This window comes from Pristis pectinata, chromosome 6 (genome assembly GCF_009764475.1).
Source record: "Pristis pectinata isolate sPriPec2 chromosome 6, sPriPec2.1.pri, whole genome shotgun sequence".
Taxonomy (NCBI): Eukaryota; Metazoa; Chordata; class Chondrichthyes; order Rhinopristiformes; family Pristidae; genus Pristis; species Pristis pectinata.
The window spans coordinates 28,896,643-28,922,356 of NC_067410.1; the positions used below are offsets into that span (position 1 = coordinate 28,896,643).

General features: G+C 40.2%; 1 protein-coding gene across 4 annotated transcripts in view; it reads right to left on the reverse strand.

Moving 5' to 3' along the window:
- Window positions 1-25,714, reverse strand: part of cadpsa (Ca2+-dependent activator protein for secretion a) — a 337,975-nt gene that overhangs the window by 169,190 nt on the left and 143,071 nt on the right. For all 4 annotated transcript variants that reach the window (XM_052017899.1, XM_052017896.1, XM_052017897.1 and 1 more), the window contains exons 7-8: window positions 11,570-11,681; window positions 6,316-6,455 (exon numbers count right to left, since the gene is read on the reverse strand). In XM_052017899.1, coding sequence (XP_051873859.1) covers window positions 6,316-6,455; window positions 11,570-11,681 — 252 coding nt within the window. The remainder of the gene's footprint in view (window positions 1-6,315; window positions 6,456-11,569; window positions 11,682-25,714) is intronic.

Consider the following 25,714-nt stretch of genomic DNA (forward strand, 5'->3'; position numbering starts at 1 on the left):
ATGGAGATGAGGCTGTCACTTGCCACTGACCATGCTCTGCCAAGTTGTAGAACTTCATCTGGGGTACTGTCTGCTCCTGAGGCCTTGTCATTTCCAGTTGTCATATGGTCTTTGTGTTTTGTCAGTCTATTAATGGTGATGAAGTTGTAACAGGTAGTTTGCTGTGGGATGGAGTCAAAGACCCTCATGTTAAAAACAACTCATGGCTGAGGAGCTCTTTGAAGAGTTCGTTCTCACGGGCACCATTCTTGGCACTGAGTGGAGTTTGAGCTGTCAGTCATCATACAATCACACTGATTAAGCAGAAATCACCTCAAGCCTGGTCCACCACTTAACAAGGTCAAGGCTGATCTGATTGCAACCTCAACTCCACATTCCTGTCTACCTGTGATACACTGTTACTCCATTGTTTATCAAGTATCCATCTGCACCTGTCTTAAAAATATTCAAAGACTCTGCTTCCTCCTCTCTTTGAGAAAGAGAGTTCAGAAGAGTCAACCCGCCCACAGAAAAAAAAATCTTTGCCTTTTCTTTTTAATGTGCAACTCTTTATTTTTAAACAGTGACCCTTAGTTCAAGGTTCTCTAACAAGAAAAAGCATCCTCTCCACAACCACTTGTCAAGTCCCCTCAGGATCTTAAATATTTCAGTCAAATTATTTCTCACTCTTCTAAACTCCAGTGGATACAAGCCTAGCCTGACAAACTTCCTCTTAAGACAAACTGCCCTTTCTAGGAATTACTCAAGTCAATTTTCTCTGAACTGCTTCCAGTAATTTCAACACCTTACTAAATAAGGAAACTTATGTTATACACATCATTCCAGATACCTTTTCAACACCCTAGAAAACAAAAGCATAACCTCCTCATCTTGCAATAAACGGTAACATTCTTTTACCTTTCTTCAACAATTTGTTGTGCCTACGTTCTAGCCCCTTTATGATACACATCCCAAGAAATAGCCAGATCCTTGCTGCATGTCAGATTCTGCAATCTCTCATCATTTAGATACAATTTTTTATTTTTCATGCCAAAAATGAACAAGTTTACATTTCCTACATTATCCTCCATTTGCCAGATCTTTATCCACCTACTTAACTTCATATTTCCTCACAACATAGAAGGCCATTCAGCCTACTGATTTATGCTAGCTCTCAGAACAATCCAATCAATTCCATTCTCCTTCTTATTTCCCACATACCCATTAACACACCCGTTATTCACCCAGTCACTTACATTAGCAACAATTTACAGTAGTTAATTAACCGATCTATACCCACCTGTAGCCTCATGTCCCCTTCACAACTTATTTCACTACCTATCTTTGTGTCATCAGAAGATTTAGCAACCAAGCTCTTAGTGCCTTCAACCAAGTCAATTATATAAATTGCGAAAGGTTGTGAGAGCTTAGAAAAATTGGCGCACGTCATGGTTACTAGCAAACTGCTGGACCTTCTGCATTCTTTCCACCTACCATCTTTTCCTTAGGTCTCACTTGCCGTGCATGAGAGAGTGAAAAACACAAAGAGTTTCAGTACATACTGGGAGCATGAATGGATCAGCAAGCAATGAGGAGCTAGTCATCGATGAGATTTGTCAGCATTCTACAAAACAACAGCAAGGTGATCATAGAGGGAGTGTGTCAGGATTGAGTGGGGAAGGACGGAACTATGCCCAACTTGGGTGAGATCAGAGAGAAGATCGCATTTGAGGGAGAAGAAATACATGGAGAACCATCATAGAAATAGTTAAAGAGCCTTTGATAGTCAGTGAGCTCAGGATACAACATCCAGAGCACCTCTTCATGTCACAGAATGTCTGTTGGGTGCAGAAGCTCGGCCTGCATGGCACTCCACTCCCAGATGGGCAGTGAGTCCAGACAGCAGACTAGGTCAAGAAGATCCAGCCCAATACCTGACCATGTATTCACAGATATCATGGGATACACAATTTTAAAAGGTGAGTGTAGCCTGCTTAAAAGTCTCAAAACGTTACAATATTCAGACCGTTTTCCAGCAAGTATTTAATATAAAAATACCAATTCACCAAAACTAAATGAGATATTTTCTACCATTTACACTCAATAAAATCAGTGCAATGACCACAAGAACCAGAATAGTTTTTCTTTTTATGGCTGATCAGGATATAAGGAACACCTTGAGCACACAACTAAACTAATAACTTTAGCACTGTATGCTGCCCTCTTGATAGTATTACAATATAATATTCAGTTACAAGCTCTGCTGTGACAAATGGGATATACATGTTGATTCAGTCTTCCTGACATTTTTTTTCCCCAATCACATCTAGAGATAGTATGTAGTTGTATAATTTTCAATGGTGATGGCTTTCCAATTACAGGCATCCACTTACTAAATCTCAGCTTCACTCTTCTTGGTTCCCTGACCATTCTTCATGTCCCAGATCTCCTTTCATGAGCACATCATTGACACTGAAATATGTCTGCAATGACCCAGTTATTCCTACAGTGATTCCAATCTAGTTCACATGCTCTTCATTAGTTCATCAATATACTGAATGTTCCTTTCCAAGTTTTATATAGTTTTAAATCATATTAACTAAATTTATAATGATACCCTATCAGTTAAAATGTGCAGCAGCAGGAATTTAAGAGACATCTTTAATCATACGCCTTGAATAAACAGGAATATTCATTTCAAGTTGCACTTCTCATTGCGGTTTAATAGAATTATAACACTATAGCTGACATAATTCTTTTAGTTAACTAGATATAACTACTTGCAACATACTTCAATTTAATTCTATGAAAGTAGAGATAAGTACATCTTGGCCTTCTAACTTGTACATATGGTCTGATTAAATTACCATGCAAGTGAACAATAGAAAATTGATTAGTGCAAGCGGTTCCTCAGAATCTCCAAAGAAATAATATTTAGTGTTTTTGATAGAAGTGGAAATTACTGTTGTTGAAAGCACTGGAAAATACAGTGATTAAATACTGCATTATTTTCATGGCTGCAGTTGCCACTTGACTGTTGTGATTGACTTATGACTAAATGACAGATCTAAATACATCAGCAGTAGCAAAGAAGATGAGTTACACATTCACCTGCAGAATTCCCTCTTTCAACCCTTAATTTCACAAATTAAACTGCAAAAACATGTAATTTGGAAACATCTGACTTCTGTGAGTAAGATGTTTTGTATTTCAAGGAGTTCAACATTTGTATACCAGGATTTAGATAAATATGAGAAAGAGTAGGTGCAAATTCAGTATTCAATATTCTGAAGGTCCTTTAACTTATTCTTAATGTGACACTTGAACTATTTCATGATTTGACATGATATATAATAATATTCACAATGCAGTTGTTATTTATCAAACAAGCATTAAGCAACAATACAACAAGTTGTATGTTAGCTGCAGTTGGTACCCATTGTAATAAGTATCACTTTCACTGAAACCAGAAATAACCTGGCATTATGTCTCTCCAAGGACACAGAAAGATTTAACCAGACATATGGTACCTTTAAAATGTCAAGGAACTGGATGGAGGACATGGAATAAAATCAAACAAGGAATCTATGCACTACCATGGGACCTATTTGAATAACTATGGTTAAGCAATTTTGGTGGGAATCCCTACATTGATGAGGAACAATGAGTCAAGATGGCTTGCTTAATCTGGATAAGTTAATGTTAAATGGAACAAAAAATAAATTACTGGAAGAACTCAGTGGGGCAAACAGCATCTGTGGAGGCAAAGGGATGATTGATGTTTTGGGTCAAGACCCTGCATCAGGACTAAGAGTGTAGAGGGAAGATAGCCAGTACATAGCAGGTAGAGGGAGAGGTGATCCATAGTCTGGTAGGTGATAGGTGGAAACAGATGGGGGGGGAGGGGGTGGAAGATGAGGCAGATGGAAATGTGTGGGGTAGGGGATAGTAAAGGTGAACCAAGGGAGAGGTAACCTAGGTGGACTGGTGGGAGTGGGAACATGGGTTACCTGAAATTGGAATATTCATTGTTCGTACTATTGGGTTGTAAGCAACCCAAGCAGAATATGGGATGTTCTAGTTTGCGATGGCCTCAGTGTGGCAGTGTATAAGGCTGAGGACAGACAGGTCAGTGTGGGAATGGGAAAGGGAGTTGAAATGACATTCAACCAGAAGTTTAAGATGGCCCCTGTGGACAGAGCGCAGATGCTCTGCAAAACTGTCACCCAGTCTACATCTGGTCTCACTAATGTAGAGAAGACCACATTGAAAGCACCAAATGCAATAGACCAGGTTGAAGGAGGTGCATGTGAATCTCTGCCTCACCCAGAAGGGCTGTTTAGGTCCCTGGATGGTGGTGAGGGAGGAGGTGAAGAGACATATGTTGCACCTCCTATGAATGCAGGGGAAAGTGCCAGGGAGGAGCAGAACAAGGAGTCACAGAGAGAATGATCCCTGCAGAAAGCAGAAGGGTGGGGGCAGAGTGCAAGACATGACTGGTGGTGGGATCCAGCTGGAAGTGGCAAAATTGGTGAAGGATGATATGCTGGATGCAGAGGCTAGTGGGGTGAAAGGTGAGGACCAAATGGACTTGATTTCTGTTCTGACTGGGGGGGCGGGGGGGGGCGAGCGATAAGAAAGAAAGGACATGCAGGAAATGGAGGAAATATGTGTGAGGGCCCAGCAATGATGGCTGAGGAGAAGCCACGCTTCTGGAAGGGGGAGGACATTTCATAAGTTCTAGAGCGGAAAGCCTCATCTTGAGAACAGATAGAGTGGAGAAGGAGAAACTGAGAAAAAGGGACAGTGTCCTTACAGGAGACAGGGTGGATAGATATGTGGGTGATGGACAGATAGATCCAGGTGGGGAGGGATGGAAAAGATGTAGTCCAGGTAGCTGTGGAAGTCCATGGATTTATAGTACATATTGGTGGCAAGTTTGTTTCCTAATATGGTGACAGGGAGATCCAGAAAAGGGAGGGAAGTGTCAGAAATGATCCAAGTGAATTTGAGGGCAGAGTGGAAGTTAGTAGCAAAGGTGATAAAATTGACTAGGTCCACATGAGCGCAGGAAGCAGAACTAATGCAGTTGTTGATGTAGGGGAGAAAGTGTTGAGGAAGGCCACCAGAGCAGGTGTGGAACAAGGACTGTGACCTGTAGCCAACAAAAGGGCAAACATAGTTGGGGCCCATTTGAGTGCCCTTATCTACACCTTTGATTTGTCAAAAGTGGAAGGAATCAAAAGAGAAGTTGTTGAGTGTAAGAACAAGTTCTGCCAGATGAGAGTGTTAGTGGAGAGGAACTCATTGGGTTTTTGTTCCAGAAAGAAGTGGAAGGGTCTAAGACCTTCCAGTGTCTAGAGATTGGACATCCATGGTAAAAATGAACTGGCTGGGACCAGGGAACTGGAAATTGTCAAAACGGCACAATTATTAAACTGCATTCAAGTACAGTGGTTAGGGTAATCCATCACTTGTAATAGCATGAAGTGGGATGTAGTATTATAGCAGCAAAAAATTAATTCAGCAATATAATTTTTAAAAATCATTCAATATGAAATGAATAAACACAAGATATTAAGTGGAATCAAGGAAAAAAATAGCAAACCAGATGGAATAAATCAAAGCAAGAAAATTGATCAAAGAGGATGCTGTCAGCAGTCTCATTACACCAATGGTGTTCCAGTGGGGGCGGGAGCCTAGGTTCATTGGGTTAGTATGGCATTCACAACAGGATATTCTGCTCACCCTGAGAAACCTACAGTAGGCCCATTATTCCAGTGGCAAAAGAGTCAAAAAAGGGTCTTAAAAGTACGCCAACAGGTTTCCTTGTATGCCTTGACAGCGATCTGATCTGCAAAACTATGACTTATTCAAACATCAAATGCCATATTACAGCAAATCCAAAACTAAGTTAACATTCAGGTTTTTTTCCAATATTGATGACTCTATATCCACATCTACATAGAAACTGTGAAATAACATAGTTTCCATTAATATATCAAAATATAGTCCTTAGTAGCCTAGGATTAGTTAGTAGTTAAATGATAATTTGCAAACTTGTTTAGATAACTCAAGTGCCAAATGAAACAATGACCATAAGACATCTAGAAATAAATTCAAGTTTCAAGCCATTCTTCCTACATGCTGAAAGTTAGCATAAGAAATTAATGCCTGACTGAAATTGAGGGTTTGAATTTATTTTAACACTCAAAACCGACCCAAGAACTGGGCATGATAGTTAAGTGACCACATCCAAGTATATTGATACTATACTTCCTAAATCATATCTGCATTCTTTACTTTAAACACTGTATTTATGGGCTGCATACTTACCCACAGTGTTTCATGTTCTGTGGCTTGTCCATTCGAACTGCCAACTTAATTTTCAGATCCTGATCGGTGCTGTTTTTCGAAACAATCATTTTGTGCCAATCGGCTGATTTTGGACTATTGGGTGTTGGATGCAAGACAACCTGAAAAAAAACATACAAGTCATGGTACTTACTCATGTAATTGGACAGGGTGACTATGAACTGAATTGCTATGAACATGAAACAGCAGGTTATTTACCAAAATAATAACATTGCAAATCAGAAAATAATTAACTCTCACATCTGTATCGATTTGACTGTTGGTAACAGTGTTGAAACATAGCAGACTTGAGGGGCCGAGTGGCCTGCTCCTCCTTCTGCTTTGAGAGACATATCTTAATTCATATGTATTCATATAGCATGTTAGGCATTTCTGGACCTTAAGAAACATGCTTTACCAGTGTAACTCAGGCATGGTATTAGTATGTACAGATACAGAGATCTGATGAACACAATACAGGCAGCAGGATACTTATCAACAACAATTAAAATGTAACATTTTCTATAAATGTATTGCCTTTTAATCATGAAGTATGATAACTGATAAAATAGTTCAGAAAATTTTGTTCAATGTTATTTTCATCATTTGGAATTTTAAATTGTTTGTTGTGAAATTAACAGTATGGAATTTCCACCTGCTCCTTCACTGTAACTTCACCAAATATCCTATTAAGGAATAAATAGGGTTTCCATCACACTTACTGGCCTGTCTGTTATAGCTGCATTGTGCATTAATCTATTGCTGATGTCTCCTTCTGTTAAAGTCGCTAGTGCGCATCTGTTTATTAGTGGATCATGTGGCTTTATTCTTTACTGACTTGTGTTCCCATTACTGCCATTTCTGTCAGAGCTACATTTGTGTGATTATCTATTTCTGGTGCAGAATCTGCAGAGCTATACTTGCAAGTTTATCTATTTACTGCAGCACCTATTTGCAACAAATTAACTTGTATAATTTACTGGTATTACTGTCCGTACAATTGTATCGGCACATTTGTCCTTATTGGCGCATCTGCCTCTTACAACTCCACTAGTGTTTCTGTCTAGTACTGATGTACCTGTATGTACAGTTTCACATGTGCATTTGTTCATTAATGTTGTAACTGTCTATTCTGGATGTACTTGTGCATTTATCAACTACTGGTAAATTTCTCTGCTTTCCCACTGGGGGTGTTATCTGTCTATTACTGCTATTTTTGTTTGTTACCAGTGCATCAGTCCGTTACAAATGCTCATACAAGTCTGCTCATCACCATTGCATCAAGGCCATAATTTCTGGGGTGGGATAGGATGAAACTGAGACAGATCAACAGCAAGATGCCAGGAATTAACAAATCCATTTGATTTCTGCCCTATTAAGTCTGCTCTTAAGCCAAATCTACTGGGAAAAGAAGGCTTGTAGGGGTTTCAAAATAAGGGTGGAAAGGAGAAACAGCAAATCTCTGTTTGCTCTCCCCCCCTTAACTCTATCACACGTTGGTGGTGGGGGGTGTTGAGACTAGGGCTGCTTCATAGGAAGTTTGCTATTAAGCAATCTTTTGACTCAGTAAGGGCTCTGCCGTGTGAGAGTTGGCTTGATTCTGTATTCCGCCCCCTCAAGATCTTAACAATCATCTTAAATCAGAAGCTGCAGTTTAACTTAGTGCAAAAACTTCAAAAGTATCTGCAATTTTTTGTTTGGCATAAGTTCCCTGCCATCACCGCACCTCCACCTCCAGTACCTGTTCCCCTGACCTCTTCACCAAACTCCCCCCACTCCAATCTACTTTCTGTTGGAGATATTTACTTTAAATGCGAGTCTGACACTACTAATTGCCACATGAAACTTTTAAATTAGAAAGGTACTCCATTTGGACTTTATTCACCAATGGATAAAACAATCATTGCTCTTGAAGTAATTACCCCTTCCACCCTCAATGGGTATCATTTACTTCTCTTTTGGACAACGTGCCATATCCAGCATTTTCCACGCATATTTTAGATTTTTATCTTTGGATGTAAATGTTGGCTTGGTGCCTCAGTTGCAATGACAAAGATGACAGACTTGATATACGAGGTTTTTTCTCAAGATTGATTAAGTTGATTGCCAGTATGAAGAGTACCACATTCCCTCAAAGTCCTGTTCTCTTCCACTTCTGATGGTGAACAGAGACCCTGGAATTTTGCAACCTGAATAGGTGGCATCCTTGCCAGCTACATTTATGTATTTATTTAAACACAGAACAGTACAGCACAGGAACAGGTCCTTTGGCCCGCCATGTCTGCTCTGACCATAATGCCAATCCTGCACGTGGTCTAGATCCTTCCATTCCATTCCTGTTCATGTGTCTCTCTAAATGCCTCTTAAACATTGCTATTATATCTGCTTCTACCACCTCCGATGGCAGTGCATTCCAGGCACCCTCCATTCTGTATAAAAAAAGCTTGCTATGCAAATCTCCTTTGAATTCCTCCCTCCCCCCACTCCCCACCTTAAACCTTTAATATTTGACATTTCCACCCTGGGTAAAAGACTCCGACTACCTTCCCTATCTATGCCTCACTTAATTTTATATATTTCTATCAGGTTGCCCCTCAATCTCCAATATTCCGGATAAAACAATCTGAGTTTGTCCAACCTCTCCTAGTGTTCAAGGTCCTGAAATTACACTGAAAGTTAACACTCACAAATAATTAATAAGGCTACCCAAATTTGTTTCTACTTAGCAGTGCGATTATTCAATGATACATAATTATTCCTGATATTAGCATTTCTGTGGGGTTCCTACATCTCCCCAGAGACAATGTTACACAATGACTACACTTCCAGCTGTTCATCATTATCTAAAAACTATTTCGAGGCCTAATGTCATGAAAAGCACTCTGCAATGCAAGATTTTTTCTTAGTATGTTTGCTTCTGCTACATCTGTAACTTATGTCAAATGTAATCCTGTGGGTTTCTATTAATGTTTGTTACTGGCATCTCTGTTGCAACTATATTGCTATTGACATCATTGCTGACATATCTCCTACAATCTTCATTCTCTACATATATGTTTGTTGGCTGTCTTGACCAATAGTGATAACTATGTTTGGGAAATGTTCTCTTAGTATGGCTGTACATGTAACTGGTGGCTTTGCCAGCGACAGGATTGGCTGAGTATGTTGTCTCTACAATCTGAGAATAATTGGTTCCTGATTCTGGAATAGGAAAAATATCTGCAGTGCAGACAACTCAGCAGTGATTATATGATCACCATAATGCATTTTCTTTCTGATTATAGATTGTTATTTTGTATGCAAGTCTGTCCGTGCTAACTGACATCTTAAATGGTTACAACAGAAAGGTACATCACCTTCTGGAAGTTGCGCAGAATTGGTTGCTTAAAGCACACTTGTCCTTGTGCATTTACAGATTAGTCAACATGTTGTGTTTTAGGTGTTGATCACTGGTGAGAAGTTAGAGAACAGCACTTTGACAATGGTAAGGCCATGGAGAGGATGCAGAGGATAATTATTAAGATGGAACACAGAAATATGAGAGGCCATTTTGTCCCTTGAGCCAGTCCATCATTCCATGAAATCATGGTTAACCTAACTTCACATATCTGCATTTTCTCCCATCTCCTTTATTAGGGTTAGTTAGCAATGTCTCTCTCTCAGATTTAAAATTATTGGTGATACCAATTGCTGGCCTTTCTGCTGCCACCCTTTATGCAGGGCTCTGGGGAGAGAACATAAGATTGGCAGGAGAAAATGGCCAAATGGTTTCCTTCTGTAAATAAGATGGCGATGAATGTGTTGAGCATTTCCAGCAATTTCATTGATGTGACAGACAGACTTGTACATTGATGGAAAGAACAGAGCTGACAGAATTGATCTGTGTAAAACATCTTCTTCTGAAAATATTTACTGATCATGCTTGCTGTTGCTTTTGCATGTTGTTCTTTAATGCTTCCCATCTTTCGCTTCGGCTTTTGTTAATGTCCTGGGATTTCCTGGGACCACCTTGCTGTCTGCCTCCCCACTAACTCTGCACCTCCCTGGACTGAACCTTCAAGTTACAACTCAGACAACATTTCATTACCATTTTGCTCTTTTTTCCCTTCTTAATTACAATTGGGGTTATACTTATCAGGTCATCAGTACTGGGCTTTGGAAACAAAAACAGAATTTTAAACTCTTCATTCTTTGCCGATCAATCCAGCCCCATACCAAACCACTAGAAAAAGGCAACAAATTTAATTTAAAAATATCCTTCCTTAAGGGCCTAGAGGAATACAGGTGCTACTCTGGGACTCAAGCAACACCATGTGACTCCAGTGCCCCAGGATCCATCTCCCCCCAATGACCTCCCATCTACCGACTAGGATCACCTGGTGTCCTCCTGAGTTATTTGCCTAACTGCTGGAGCCTGTTCGCTTGTATTCCTGATGACAGCCTGCTCCCCCACAAATCTTGCTTCTGCTTACTGGTCAGGGATTGGACAGGAGACACAGAAGCAGATTAAACATGACACCTGGGAATTAAAATGATCCCCCTCTAATTCCTAACAACTAATTCATGCCCGAAATTAGCTTCTTTCTTGCAAGACATTTGTTTTGACACAATAGGAAGTTCAAAATGTTCTCCAAACTTATTATGTTACATTTGGTTATATTTATTTCAGTGGGACATTTAGCAACAGGCATAAGTGGACACAATATTGTTTTGCGCTTTGCCTTCCAATGGCCTTTCACATTGCAGAGCCAAAAACCCAAATTTTAATTCAGGACACTGACGGTGTAGGCAGAGGCGAGGCAGGTGAAAATCTGTACTGGTACTGACAGCACAAGGCCAGATAAAGTGGGATTGTTCAGAAGACCATGTGCAATGAATCACAAAGTAATGAGTGAAAGGCTCTTATGCACAGAACAGTATTTGTTTGTGATAGGGTTTGAACAGACAAGCACGCAAGAGGGAGATCTGCTGGCTGCCAGCTGCCATGTTCACTATTATTCTGATCCAAGCACAGATCAGTTCCTTATCCAGGATGCACTGATTGTGTTCTTATCAAGATGTTTTTAAAAGCACTTGTTTGTTATTTTCTAAGAGAGTTTGGTAAATGATATTGTCATGAGTGTGCAATAGGAATTGAAAGAGCTTCTTTGGCAGCAGAATCTAAGTGCAATCAGAACAGACTTGGCACCGACTCACCAGTATAAATCATTAATTGCAGGAAATAAGAAGCACATACCCGTCCAAGCTCTTTGTCCTCTAGAGCCAGCACGCCTGTGCTCTCCGTAAAGAGTTTCACCTTTACTGCAGGAAGTGGGTGCGTGCTGGTGAAGTCACCTTGGGTACCCCAGCTACAGAAAAGAAACCATTATAGAAGTGATCAATTTTTTTCATATGCACTACATCTAAAGACTAAGTAAAAAAAATCAGCTACTGACATAATGCATGTCTTTAAACTCATATGATGGGCTCTAAAATAGCCAGGCCCATCTACAAATATTATTTATTTTCATTAAAGAGCATCCTCACTGAGATTCTTAATTGCAAACATTTTAGCTTGTTCAGAAAGGAAGACAAAGGATTAGCACACAGTTGGCGAGTGATAGACAGTAAAACCAGGAAAGGTCATATGGAGTATAGTCAATGAAAAAAAAATCAGCATTAAACACAGCAGGCACTGGCACAACATTGAAGCTTGAAGTAGGTACGAACAGAATCACAGCAAAATTAGAAGAAATACACGATCTCTCCTCCACAACATTCTGGCTGCATTCTGATAGAATTAGTGAGTAAAATGTTGCTTCCATCTTTGTCAGTTAGGAAACATGGAAAAGTTTGTGAAGAGACACTAGCAAGGAAGTACGAGATTTGTTCGGGAGAGTGGAGAAGGAAAAGGTAGGTAGATAAGGTGATACCAATCTAAATACATGTAACCTTAACCATGAAATCTTATTGATGCCAATAACACTCACATTTTGATTGTGGTTTATTTGCTTTCCTAAGCTTTATTTTCTCTCATTTGCAGCAAAACCCAGTTGCATTGTGAACAATTTTGGGATGCAAATTCATATTTTAAAAATAGAAACGATCCATCAGACAGAAATAACTAATTGAAAATATCTTCTGCTGCTTGAGTGTCTCAAAAAGTCAAGCTGGAAACAGAGGTGGGTGAGGGGAGGAGGTATACCACTGCCCCAAGGCTCTAAAATCCTCCTACATGAAGTGCAAGGCACCTACCTACTGTCTCACTCATCCTTCTCACGTCTACATGCAGGCTATTTTGTCTCTGCACTCTCAGTTCTAATACAGGGTCTCGACCCAAAATGTCAACCATCCCTTGGCGTCCATAGATGTTGCTCGACCCAGTAGCTTTTTTGCTCCAGATTCCGGAATCTGCAGTTTCTTGTGTCTCCAAGGCATCATGCATGGTAGAGTGGTCACTGTAGCTGCAAATGGTCATGAAGGCTCCCCCACCCCCCATCATCTCTAATCATTGCAGAGTAGAGATAGTGGAGCAAGTGTGTGGGGAAGGGAATTTGGATGTCAGGGAAGGAAATGATTGATAGGGGAAACCAGGGAATAGGGAGAGGATCCTGGCTGATAGTGTGGCAAGGAGACAATCAAGGGACAAGGGTAGAGATTTGGACAGGGGGATAAAAGCCTGAGGAGATCCAGACAGAGGGAGAGGTCTGCGGCGCCGTGATGATATTGGCATTGAAGGGTGAGTGGCCGGGCAATCACTGAGGAGGAAAGGTTGAAGAAGGAACCTTCCAATAATGCTCAGAAAGGACCCCACCAGTGTGCAAAGTCCACACTTACACCCTAGAATTTCATGCCAGTGGCACCAATCGAGCTTTGTGACCATCATACATGACCAGTGGCCTCCATGTATCTACACATCAAACACACAGAGGTCTCAGATAGAAAGCCCAGACGCAAAATATTATATTGTGTTAAATATATTTCTCCTTGATGCTAAGATTATTTAACCAAAAGTGAATCCTTCACATATACAATAATGCAGGCAGATATGAACAATGCTTACCCTCCTTCCCATCCATTTGTTTTCCTTTTTATGTTTTTGATATAAAGGATGAGATTCTATTTTCTCAGGATACTCTGAATGGTAAAATTGTATGGAATACAAACAGATAATACCTTCTCTCATTGTGTAGAATTTTATGTCTACAAATTCTGGTGCACCTCAAAAGATGCAATAAAATGGCTTAAGTGTAATGGGACAATGACTGTCTCACCACATTAAACTCTGGCCTGGGAAGGGGCTGTGGGCTGGTAGTCCTTGGTCAGAGCTGGGAAAGGGGAGGAAGTGATTAGGAATGTGCCGGAATTGTTGTGCAAAGGTCAGGGGGAAACAATCGGGATCAGGGATGCATGATGATGTTGGTGTGGTGCGGTATCAAGAATTCAATACTGACAATGCTCTTGTTGGGTGGGGAAGTGGAAGAGCAATTGGAAGCCAAGGGTAAGAGAAGCATTAGGGGATGAGCGGCCAGCTGATTGGCTGGAGATGGGGTTAGTGAAACTAGTGGGTTGCTTGGCCATCAGGAAATATTCGCCTAGGAAAATGGCCAGTGGGTGAAGGCTTTACAGCCAATTCTTGACTCTGGAAATTCAAATGCAGAACTTTTTATCAGTGTTCCGTGATTGAAATATGATTATTATTTCTCCCCCCCCCACCGCCCCCACAAATGAAACAGCATGTTTCTATTAAGCATTTGATAACGTTCTGCATCAAAGGTTATTGTGGAAAGTAAAAGCTCATTGTGTAAGAGCGGTAATTCACGTGGATAAAAGATTGGCTGGCTAACAGGAAACAGAGAGCAAGCATATATTTTTATTCTGGTTGGCAAGATGTAATAAGTGAAATGCTGCAAGGATTATATGACTTGAATGAAGGCATCGAAGGTATGGAATCATGGAATCAAAGGGTTGTACCGCATAGAAACAGGCCCCTTGGCTCATTTGCCTGCATTAATTCCATATCCCACTATACCTTACTCATTCAAGTACCTGTCCAGATGCCTCTTAAATGTTACTGTTCCTGCCTCCACCACCTCCGCTGGCAGCTCATTCTGGATACCAACTACTCTTTGTGAGAAACATTTATCCCTTAGATCCCCTTTAAGTCTCCTCCTTCTCAACTTAAACCTACACCTTCTACCATGGGAAACAAACTCTGGCTAGCTATCTTATCTATGCCTCTCATGATTTTATATCCCTCTATCATGTCACTCCTCAGCCTCTTTCACTTCAGGGATAAACAGATCCCACCTATCCATTCTCTCCTTATAGCTCAAGTCCTCAAATCTAGGAAACCTCCTTGCGAATCTTTTCTGCACCCTCTCTAGCTTAATCACATCCTTCCTATGGTGTGGCGACCAGAGCTACGCACAATACTCCAAGTGTGACCTAACCAATGTTATGTTCAACTGTAATATGGCATCCCAACTCTTACAATCATTGCCTCAGTCGATGAAGGAAGCATGCCATACACCTTCTTCACCACACTGTCTACATGTGTTGCCACTTTCAGGGAACTATGTACTTGCACCCCAAGCTCTCTCTGTTCAACAACCCTCCCCATGGCCTTTCCATAGTACGATTACTCAATTTGCTGATGACATAAAAATAAGTACGGAATTAAGTTGTGAAGAGGACACAAGGAGGCTACAACTGAATATAAAGTGAGTGGGCAAAAGTCAAATGCATAATGGATATTTTTCACAGAGTATTCCACAGTGTATTCCTATGGGCAAAGAGTGGCATATGAAAAATAGAAATAAAAGTCAAAGACACATACCCAAAGAGTTAATGCCATTATAGCTAAAATTCATAAATCAACCTGTAGTTATGCATTTTACCTTGTAGCCCCCTTCCTCCCCCCCCCCCCCCAAAGTTGTGTGCTGTGGGAGTCAGACCCTGTTGTTCTGGGAATAGCCAATGACATGTGATCCAGGATGAGGTAGTCCAAGTTGCCCTCCAACTTTACAAAAGGGATAACGCATAAGGACTGATGTCGTCACATACAGTCCTGACATGGGTGGGCTACAAGTATGACTCATAACAGGAAGCACCTGGTTAAAATATTCTTTCACAAACTGACCTGATTATATTCTTATTACAAATATGCATCTGAATTAGGAACATAAGTAGACCACTCAGCCCCTCCAGCCTGCTCCAAGATTTAATAAGATCATGGTTGATCGAATTGTAACCTCAACTCCACATTCTGCAGTGAACTTTCACCACCCTGCTTATCTATCTTTATAATATTCAAACATTCTTCTTCCACTGCCATTTGAAGAGAGCTCCAAAGACATACGACTTACAGACAGAAAAAAAATGCCTCATCTCTGTTAAAAGGGTAGTTGTTTTTTAAACAGTAGCTCCTGGTTTTAGATTCTCCCACAACAGGAAATATCCTCTCCACATCCACCTTGTCATGACCTCTCATGATCTTACATGATTCAGTCAAGTCCTGCCTCACTCTTCTAAATTCCAGTGGACACGTTTAGATTGTCCAACCTTTCCTCATGCAACAACCAACCCACTCCTGGTACCAATCCAGAAAGCTTCTCTGACTGCTTCCAACACATTTAACATCCTTTCTTAAATAAGACCAATTCTGTACACAATGTGCCAGATTCATCTCAGTCAATGCCTTATATGACTAAAACATATCCTCTCTATGTTGGTATTCAATTCCCCTTGCAATAAACAGTAACAATCTGTTAGCTTTCTTAATTACTTGGATATATCTGCATGCCAGCCATTTGCAAATTATGCACTAGGACCCCCACATTCCTGCAATTCTGCAATCTTTCAACATTTAGATAATATGTTTCTTTTTAATTTTTCTTGCCAAATTGGACAACTGTTGCCACATTATGCTCTTTGCTCACTCACATATTTATTTTAGCATCCTTGTGTCCTCTTCATAACATTTTCCTACTTATTTTCAATGTCATCAGCAGATTTAGTAATCACCCCTTCAGTGCCCCATTCAAGCCATAAAATGATGAGGCCACAGAACTGCTCCCTGTAGCAAACCACTCATTACATCCTGCCAACCAGAAATGAATTATATATGCCTGCTCTCTATTTCCTGTCAGCTAGCCTATCTTTTATCCACATGAATATGTTACCTCTTGCACCATGTGCTTTTCTTTTCCACAAATAATCACTGATGGAGCACGTTATCAAATGCCTCCTGGAAACACTGTGATTCATTCATCGGAAAAAAATAATCAATTTTCTAAGTTTTCAAAAGAAGTTCCACATTTGAATTTCCAAGCACTAATCTTCACCACCTCTATTAAAAGATTCCTTTAAGCTTTGCCACAAACATCTGACCATGAATTTAAGTATTTTCTCAATATTACTGAGCACCAGGAGGAGACTATCCAAAGAAATTGAATGAATCTATTTTGATCTTATTTTTCCATTTGTAAGGGTTTGTCACATGAACAACAACTTCTGTGGCCAGGCTATTTTATAATTGGTAATTTAAGTTTACAGACATGCTTTCAAACCCACAGTGGAGCTTCAGAGTTTCACAATAAAGTTCAGTTGTTTCCCCAGGAATCAAACTTGTTTAGTGTTAACTAGTCACAACAGTTGGAGGCTAGGTTGCAGAGTGTTCCAAACAACATTGACCTGTGTTTCTGCATTTGAACAGTGAAACTTTCTGTGAAGGTTTTTTTTGAAGTCTGTACAACTATTTTGTTCTTCATTTTGAAAAGACTTCTTACATAATCAGAATAATTTATTTTTCGCATGAAGTGCTAACCTAGATATGTGTGAAGAAATAAAATTAATTAGGTCATGTATTGAAAGTAAAAATCCAACATTTGGGAAAGTAAAAATCCAACATTTGGGAAAATAAAAATTTGAATAGGGTGGAGAAGCAAAGAAATCTGAAAGTACAAATATGAAGATCATTCAAACTACAATATAGGTCAGGAAGGCCATTCTAAAATGGCAGAATATGTAAAGTAAGCAATTTGTGCTGAGTTTGTATTGAACCTTGTTTGGACCATATGCAGGGTACTGTGTAAAGGTTTGTTTGCCATATAATAAGAAAATACACAGAAGCCCTAGAAAGGGTGCAACAAGCATTAACAAGATCAGTTGCATTGGCTATACCTGTCAGGAAAAGGTAAACGGCACAGTTACTTTTCTCTTGAAAGGAATGGCCTGATAGATTGCTTAACAATTATAAGCTTCATAATATTTATATAGAATACAAAGCACAGACTGGGCCTTTCAGCTCAACAAGTCTATACTGCAGATCATGTTCCATTCGAGCCTCCTTGGTGCCTTCATTCGTCATTTATATAAATTGTAAAATGCTGAGGTCCCAGCACTGATCGCTGCAGTGTGCCACTCATTACATCTTGGCAATCAGAAAAAAAAACATTTGCCTTCTCTCTGTTTCCTGTTAGCCAGCTAATTGTTTATCCATGGGAATATATTACCTACACCATGAGCTTTTGTTAAGCTTCACACGGAGAGTGTTCTTTTCCATCTTCTTCTTAGGCAGTCCCTCAGGATGACACTTCCACTCCAGATATGAGGACCTGAGGTGGCTAATGAGACAAATGTGGGAGCTATAGTCTCTTCCACAGATGGGGCAGATGATGGTTGATGGCATGAACAGGTGGATAGTTTTCAAGGTGGTACCCCTCTTCTGCCACCTACACAGGGCCTGTGTGCTCTTGAAGCATAGTCTTCATTTGTGAATAACATCCTGAAAGCTCCTTCTCCACTTTGAGTAGTCATGGGCCAGAGGTGATGGCCCATGGTCAAGGAGCCAGTTAAGATGCTGTATTTCTTCAAGGAGACTTTGAGCAGGTCCTTGAAGCTTTTCCCTTGTCTGTGTGGTAATCTTTTCCTATGACAGATCTTGAAACAGAGCGACTGTTTCAGGACTCTGGTGTCTGGCACGCGACACCATTTCTACTTGGTGAGGTGACCCAAAACTAGAGCTCATTATATTACAGGCATTGAGGAAAAGAAAAGCAAATTCAAAAGAAGCTTCTATCTTGGAGTAGAGCACGCGGAACTCTTAACAAACAGAGTAAGTAAGGCTGATATGGATAGAATTAAGCAGAGGCTAGATAAGCACCCGAGGGAGAAAGAAATAGGAGTTTTTTTCCTAGCTATATGGGAAAGGATAGGAGGGGACTTGAATGGAGCATGATCTGCAGTGTGGATGTGTAGAGCTAAAAGGCCCAGTTCTGTGCTTTGTATTCTATGTAGAGGCTGAATTACAGTAGATTCCACAGACACGAAAATTAATTAAATATGGTATCATGGATCAGTTTTCTGATGATGTGGCCATAGGCCCTAAGGAATAAATCCTGCATTGTCACTGCTCCCATCTTCCTGTAACTCAAAAAGAAGCCATGACTAAAAACTGCCCTTTGGTTCTCATCTCCTGCTTTAAGTGAACAAACATTGGGCAGTCAATATTCCTACTGCAATTTTCATCGAACATACTCAGCTTTATCATCTGATAAAATGCTATCTTTGTGCCATCAGGTTTATTCAAGGCTATGGCAGTATTTTGGAAGGCATTAACCAGTTTCTGCAGGTTTTGTAGGTTGGTCTGAATCCTATGACATATTTTGGATAGCTAGAAATAGATAAAGGGTATTTTTGAAAGCATATTGTGAAAAGTGCTCAGTAACTAATTCAAATGCAGAGCTGGAGACCAGACTGCTACTTTCCCAAACCTTCTGAAACAATGGTTCTGCATGATTGGGGTGGGGTGGGAAAAGGGATTTCCCCTGTGCAGTCACCCTACCCTTTACTACAAGAGCTGTCCCGCCACCAGGTTCAGCTTGGGAGATGACCCCTCCCACTACAGATGAGTTATGGTGGGACACGGCTACGTCATCACAGTCCAAGACTCAAATGGCTCAGATCTCAAGCCACTGCTTAACTGGTTTCATCCGTATTTAGGAAGGATTCCAAGACTGATTAACTTAAACTTGTAGAGTCATATGCTGGCTTTGATGTTACTGCATGAATTAAGCGAGGGTTTAAATGTGAATGATTTTTATTGTTTTCTCTCTCTAAGTCACATGAAGCCACTGGTTCACTAGTTTAGAGGGCATTTAGTCAGAACATGTACAGGTGGCTGTCTGCTACTGAATAAGATTAATAAAGCTGGATATTTACTTTTATCCCAGACCTTGACTCTACTCACACCCACAGTGAAGTTTTCCTCACTGCAATACCTCACCTCACTCCTTACATGCCCCTACTGGAGTGGAGTTAAACTATAGGACAAGTGTAAGACTCTCCAGTCCACATCAGTACTATTCCAGAACCGAGATCTCACTAACCTCAGTCATCTAACAATGCTTGTGTCAACGCACACTCTAAGGCCAATCTCTAAACCATTGTTGTTTTCTTCAATGAAGTGCATGAGAGAATGGGCCTTATAATAAACATTCAGAAGACAAAGTCCTTCACAAACCTGCACCTGCTGCACAATATTGTCCTTTTCTCCACCCCCTTCACTAACAATCAGGATCCATGACAAGACCCTATTCAAAGCATATCACTTTCCATTTCTCCAGAGTACTATCTCAGTGAAATAGGCAAAATCCTCCAAGCTCTGGAGCATCAACAGAGCTTTTGTCCTCCTGAGTGTCCAAAGACAAAAACCTCAAACCTGGCACCAAGCTCATGGTCTATGAAGCCACTGGGATCCCACTGTGAGACAGAGGGATGGGCAATTTACAGCTGGCATTTGAGAAGTCAACCAACAGGATGCCTGATTACATGCTTTACTCTGAACTTTGTCTTAGCAGGTGATTTCCAGGAGGAGAGAGCACTTCGAGGTCCTCTAATAGGACTACATGGAGACCAAGTGGAAGCTGGAAAAAGCTCACAAACAGCCAAGAAATCCACCCTGTCAAGTTCCACTGTGGCAGAGTCTGTGGATCCACACAGGAATCCTCAGTCACCTCAGAGCCCACAGAACTATGGTCAAGGCAAATCATTCTCAATCATGAGGGACGGCCTCATAAAATAACGCTCGATGCCCTCCACTTGCAAGCTTTGGACTTGGTGGCTGCAGGAGAGCAAAGAAGATACAGATACAGCTTCTGGTTAATCTTCAATATCCACCAAGCCTGAAGTCTGATTGTTCAGGGACAGGGATCAATTTTACAAAACCAGAGGCCAGATTATTTTCACACCCTTAGCTGCCAGCTGCAGGCTCTAACCTCTAGCCATGCACCAAAAGTCAGTGCTCTAATTTACTTCCCTTATTAGACAACTTGTCTAAGTTGTGCCTGGGTATTATTGGAGGTAATTCAATTGCCTGCAATGCAAGAAAGCTTAAAGATTCAGCCAGAGTTTTTGCCCTTGACTTTTCTACTTTAAGCTAGTTGGAAAGCCCAAATGTGCAAACCTCAGTAGGAGTAATGTGCAGGTTGGCAATAATGTTCCTTATCAACAGGTCTGATTGGCAGCAACACTATTGTGGAATGATTGGCTATTTTACGTTAATTTCCTGATGACATTATGGCAGGAAATCACAGAAACATCAGTGATGTAAATGTCTTCTTCAGTGAAATATCATAAAGTGGCAAGTTCCCTTGGGATTCAGTTCCAGTGGAGAAAATTAGGGCAAAAAAATTACAACAGTAAAATGATACAAGTGATAAAAGCAAATTGTTTGCCTTTCTTTTTATCTTGTTAAGCATCTAGCTAGATACTAAAATTTGATCCAAGAGTCATTCCTCCAGGGTCAATGCTGCCTTTAACAAAGATGTGAAAAGCTCTTGTCAGATGAAGCTTTGATCTGGTTTTGCAATGATTTTGAAACAAAAAGCTCGGGATGAGCAATGCACCATGTTCCAGTACTTGAGATATGAGATTTTAGCATCGCCAGGCACACTTCCAGTCTTACAGAGGTTTTTAAAGGAATCAATGATACATTGACACCAGTTCCTAACCATGCATGGGTTTCCTGTAGATTAACTAAATCCATAGAGAAGACCCGAAGAGATCTTAAAAAGATGAAGGGAAAAAATAGATCACTGGAAATAGGTTAACAACTGCCATGGGTAGAATTTTTTAGAATGCAGATAAAACTTTGAAGGGAGCCTCTCAAAATTATTCTAACATTCAAAAAGGTTTATTAATTATCATTCATTATCATTAATTGGGCCTCATCAACACAACCAGGACCAGAAGAAAAATAATCTTCCACACAATCTGAACCAGTGCTTAATTTGGTTTTGTTTATGTTTGATTTTTGTTTGCAGGCAAAAGCAAATTTATCACAGGGGAAGGGAGCATTAAATCGATCTTTGTTAGATATGTAACAACAAGCAAAAATGACTGGCAGCCCATTTTACATCCACCCCCAGACTTCAACTAAAAGAGAACAGTGTGAGGTTTAAAATGGGTCAATCTGTTTTCGCCCATTTGATCTACTATTGAAGCCATCCACTACCATTTAGAATCTCCCTCCCCAAGGAGAAGACTTTTGAAGTGGGCAATTTTAAAATTCTAGCAATGTGTAGAATGGAGAATGAGAATTTCAAAATTTAAGAAGTCAAACCCAATCCAATTCCAGTCTTATACAGAAAACTATTGATACATTGACCCTTCTGAGACTTTTCAGCTCTGTCACTCCTTTGCACCTACACTCACCCTCTCTCATTCCCCCCAAAATCTCCCATGTCATTTCCAATGAGCATTTCTGATCTACCCAACAGATTTGCCAGCTGCAATTGCACAGGACCGGAGCAGGCACAATATTAATGGCTATCAAACCATATCTGGAGCCCTGGTACGGTTTTCTGGCAATGTTATTGAAGGTCTGGTTTTCTTAGTTGGTCTGTTAATGGCTGGAGGAGAAGCTGCAGTTGGTCCACACTCTAGGAGTTAGCAGTACTCATGACAATTAAGCATCCAAATGAAACTAACTTCCTCAACACTAACTTTTTTACTTCCGTGTGTTCTGTCCAAACGTGGATCAAATAAATGGCAGGTGCATCATTCAATATGACCAACACTTCCACCTCCCTTCCCGCTGAATGGTGGCATGGACAATACTACCCAAAGAGAACAAACTGTGGAACTCTCAAAGAATGGGGCTCCATTTTCAGACATGTGGTCATTCTGAAGCCATTCTGTACAAATGTTATTTACTGTACAGTTTTTTCTATGCATTCATGGGATTTGGATGTCACTGGGGAGATGCTTAATGCCCACACCTAGCCACATTCTTGAACCAGAGCAGTCCTTCTGGTGAAGGTAATTCCAAAGTGCTGTTAGGAAGAAGGTTTGACCCTGGAGTAAGGAAAGAGAGCAATCTATTTCCCAGCTAAGTCTTTGCACAACTTGCAGTGAAACTGGCATTTGGTGGAGTTCTGCTGTCCCTGACAACCCTGATCTCCTAGATGATGGGATTCGGAATTTTACCAGTAAGTTCTGTTACAATGATTACAATTATAAATCTCTCCAATATCAGATACATGAAGGACTGGGGTAAACCTTCAAATAACATCACAGCAAGATGGCTTTTGGCCTTTTCTGACTGGTAAGTTCTGAAGAGAGGCTATGATGATGTCCAGAGCACACTGTAAACACTTTAGGAAAGCAGACTGTGGACCTCACTAATGAGGCCCTCCACCCTAGCTTCAGCTGGGACTGCAAGATACGGAATCTCTCAGCTACACAGGATAAACAGGCAACTTGTTCATTTAATTAGGAGTTGGGCAGTCCTCTTAAAGCAGCCAAGAATATTACAATGCTGTTTCAAAGTCCAGTGTCAGCTCTTACTGCAATAGGTCATACTTTGCAGATCCAGATGTCTTCCAGAAGCTGAGCTAAAATTCAATGAAGTTTGCACTAAGTGGTTAGTTATCATGCAGGTGAAGTGCTTAACACAAGATTTTTTTTTAAACTACTCCATCTTGGTACAGTGCACTTGAGTTGGACTCTTCTGTGGTCTCATAATTAAGCACAGCTGCAAACTTCAAAGTATCTTTCCTTAAAGGCTTCCAAATAGCAAGTTAAAGCAACTATAGTACATCTGTTCCTTCATGTCACCTGAGTCAGTCAATTTTTCCAAGATCTTTAAATACTTTGAAACCTTTCTAAAACAGTTTCAGGAGTGCAGGCTTATAGTGACCATTTCTAAACTGATCATTAGATCAGCAGTTGGGGTATTAAGCAATGCAAAATAAACCTGAGCACTTCTATAAAGCAAGGGTAACCTGCCTTTGCATATTCTGACATGTCTCACACAGATCTGCTCAGTGTTAAATGTGAATAAACCCCAGAGTGCAGACTAACTCCAGCTTCTCTTCCAACACATAACACAGACCTCCAACTTACTCCATCTACAAAACGAGATCCTGAAGGTCACTGCCAGCAAACTCTACCAGGGTTGTGTGGCCATTCTAAAGGTATGGCCAGTTTACTCCTGTGCTTTTGACTTCCTTGGCATTCCTTCTTTCATCTTGCACCATTTTAAAAATGTGATTCAGCGTCTGATGTAGGATCTTTTACCTGAAACATTAACTCTGATTCTCTTCCCACAGATGCAGCCTGACCTGCTGAGAATTTCCAGCATTTCCTGTTTTTATTTCAGATTTCCAGCATTTACAGTTATTTTATATACAGTAGCTGTAGTTCTTCAAAATCAGACACAATGATTAACTTTAACTTGCCATGGTGAATGTGATGGAGGAGCTCACTTGGATACTTTGTCCTTGCTTTGACCCTCATGCAAGCTTATATTCCAAGAGCCCTTTCACATCTGCTATTATTTCTGCTAATTCTGTTTTGCTGACGTTGTAAAGTTTAACTAAGAGCTGACTTGCCAGCATTTGTTTATGTGGATCCTACACTAACCTCATAGACTATTGGGAGAAAGAAAGAAATGCTCCAACATCTTTATTGACAGAACATATGTCCCAGTACACATTCTGCTCCAGTGCATCTGATCTGAGTGACCGTACACCTGTAAACTTGATTTAGATATCAGCATTTAATGCGTGTGAACCACAGGTAACAGTTAGATAATATAACAATAACATACACTTCTATAATGCCTTTACTGTTGCCAAGTATTAAAGTATTAGGAGATGATTGAGAAGCTGGAAGTGATAAAGTGGTGTAAAGGAGACTATGAGGCTTTTATGAGTGTCGGGAGAGAGATGCTTAGTGTTACAGTAGATAAAATAGGTAGGCTTGGTAATGGACGAGCCATAAAGTTTGACATTCTACTCAGAGATGAGCAGGTACTGGGGAACATGGGAAAACATATAACAGTTGTGGATGGGCTTTCTCCTCAATCCTGAACTGAGTGAAAAATTCTGAGACTGACTGAATTTCAGGAATACTTAGGTAGCCTGGCACACAGGCAATCATTATACATTTCATCATTTCTATTTGCATCTAATTTTATAACCTCCTGTCTTGTTCTTGACAAAAATATTCTACCAGCTTTTTTTTTGAGAGAATTAACGATTCTGCTGGGAGACTATTACATTTATCTGTGAAATGAAAAATAATTTTGTTCAACATGACATCATTCTTGTTAATTTTCTTCCCCTGTCCTCCAGTCCTGTGATCACACATCAGCTAAAAAAAGTTGGTGATGCCTGCAGTGTTAACATTTGAAATGATTAATTTTAAAACTTAATGGCTATTATCTGATGATGCAGTGTAGACAGAAAGTCAAAGAAAATACAATTTCTTTAAAAGAATTAATGGATGCTCCCAAATTCTGGTAACAAAATTGTGAATAATTCCAATACTGTTAAATTTCACTATCAGTTGAATTAATGGTTAAAGCAATAAATTGTTTTCTAATCATGACTTCACGTAACTAGGGATACTGTCATGTGATGTCACTTGCTGCAGTCAGATCAGGTTTGCTTAGCTGCATTAATGACACCATCTGGCATTTTTTTGGACCAAAGTGCGAAGTGAGAATGATTTCAATTTAGGTCTTAAACAGTGTTTACACAAACATCATTCTTTAAAATAAAGACAATGTGGCAAATTTATGTCAAATGCAACTAACGAATTGCGAAGTCCTACAGAAAATACAAGTTGGTGCAAGAATTACACAAAAAATAGCCGAAATAATGAAGTTGTCTGCCCCAAGCACAATTTATCTGGCTGGTGTTAGCTTTATACAGAAAAATGACAGATCCCTTATTGGCTGAAGATTACTAGACCATATGCCATTACGAGTCTGGGTGAGCACTAGAACCACTGTAATTTAACGGCACCTTCTCTTAAAATATAAAAAAAATACCGAGTCTCAAGGTCAAATCTTCAAAAATCTCAGTAAATATCACACTGTGACTTTGTAAAC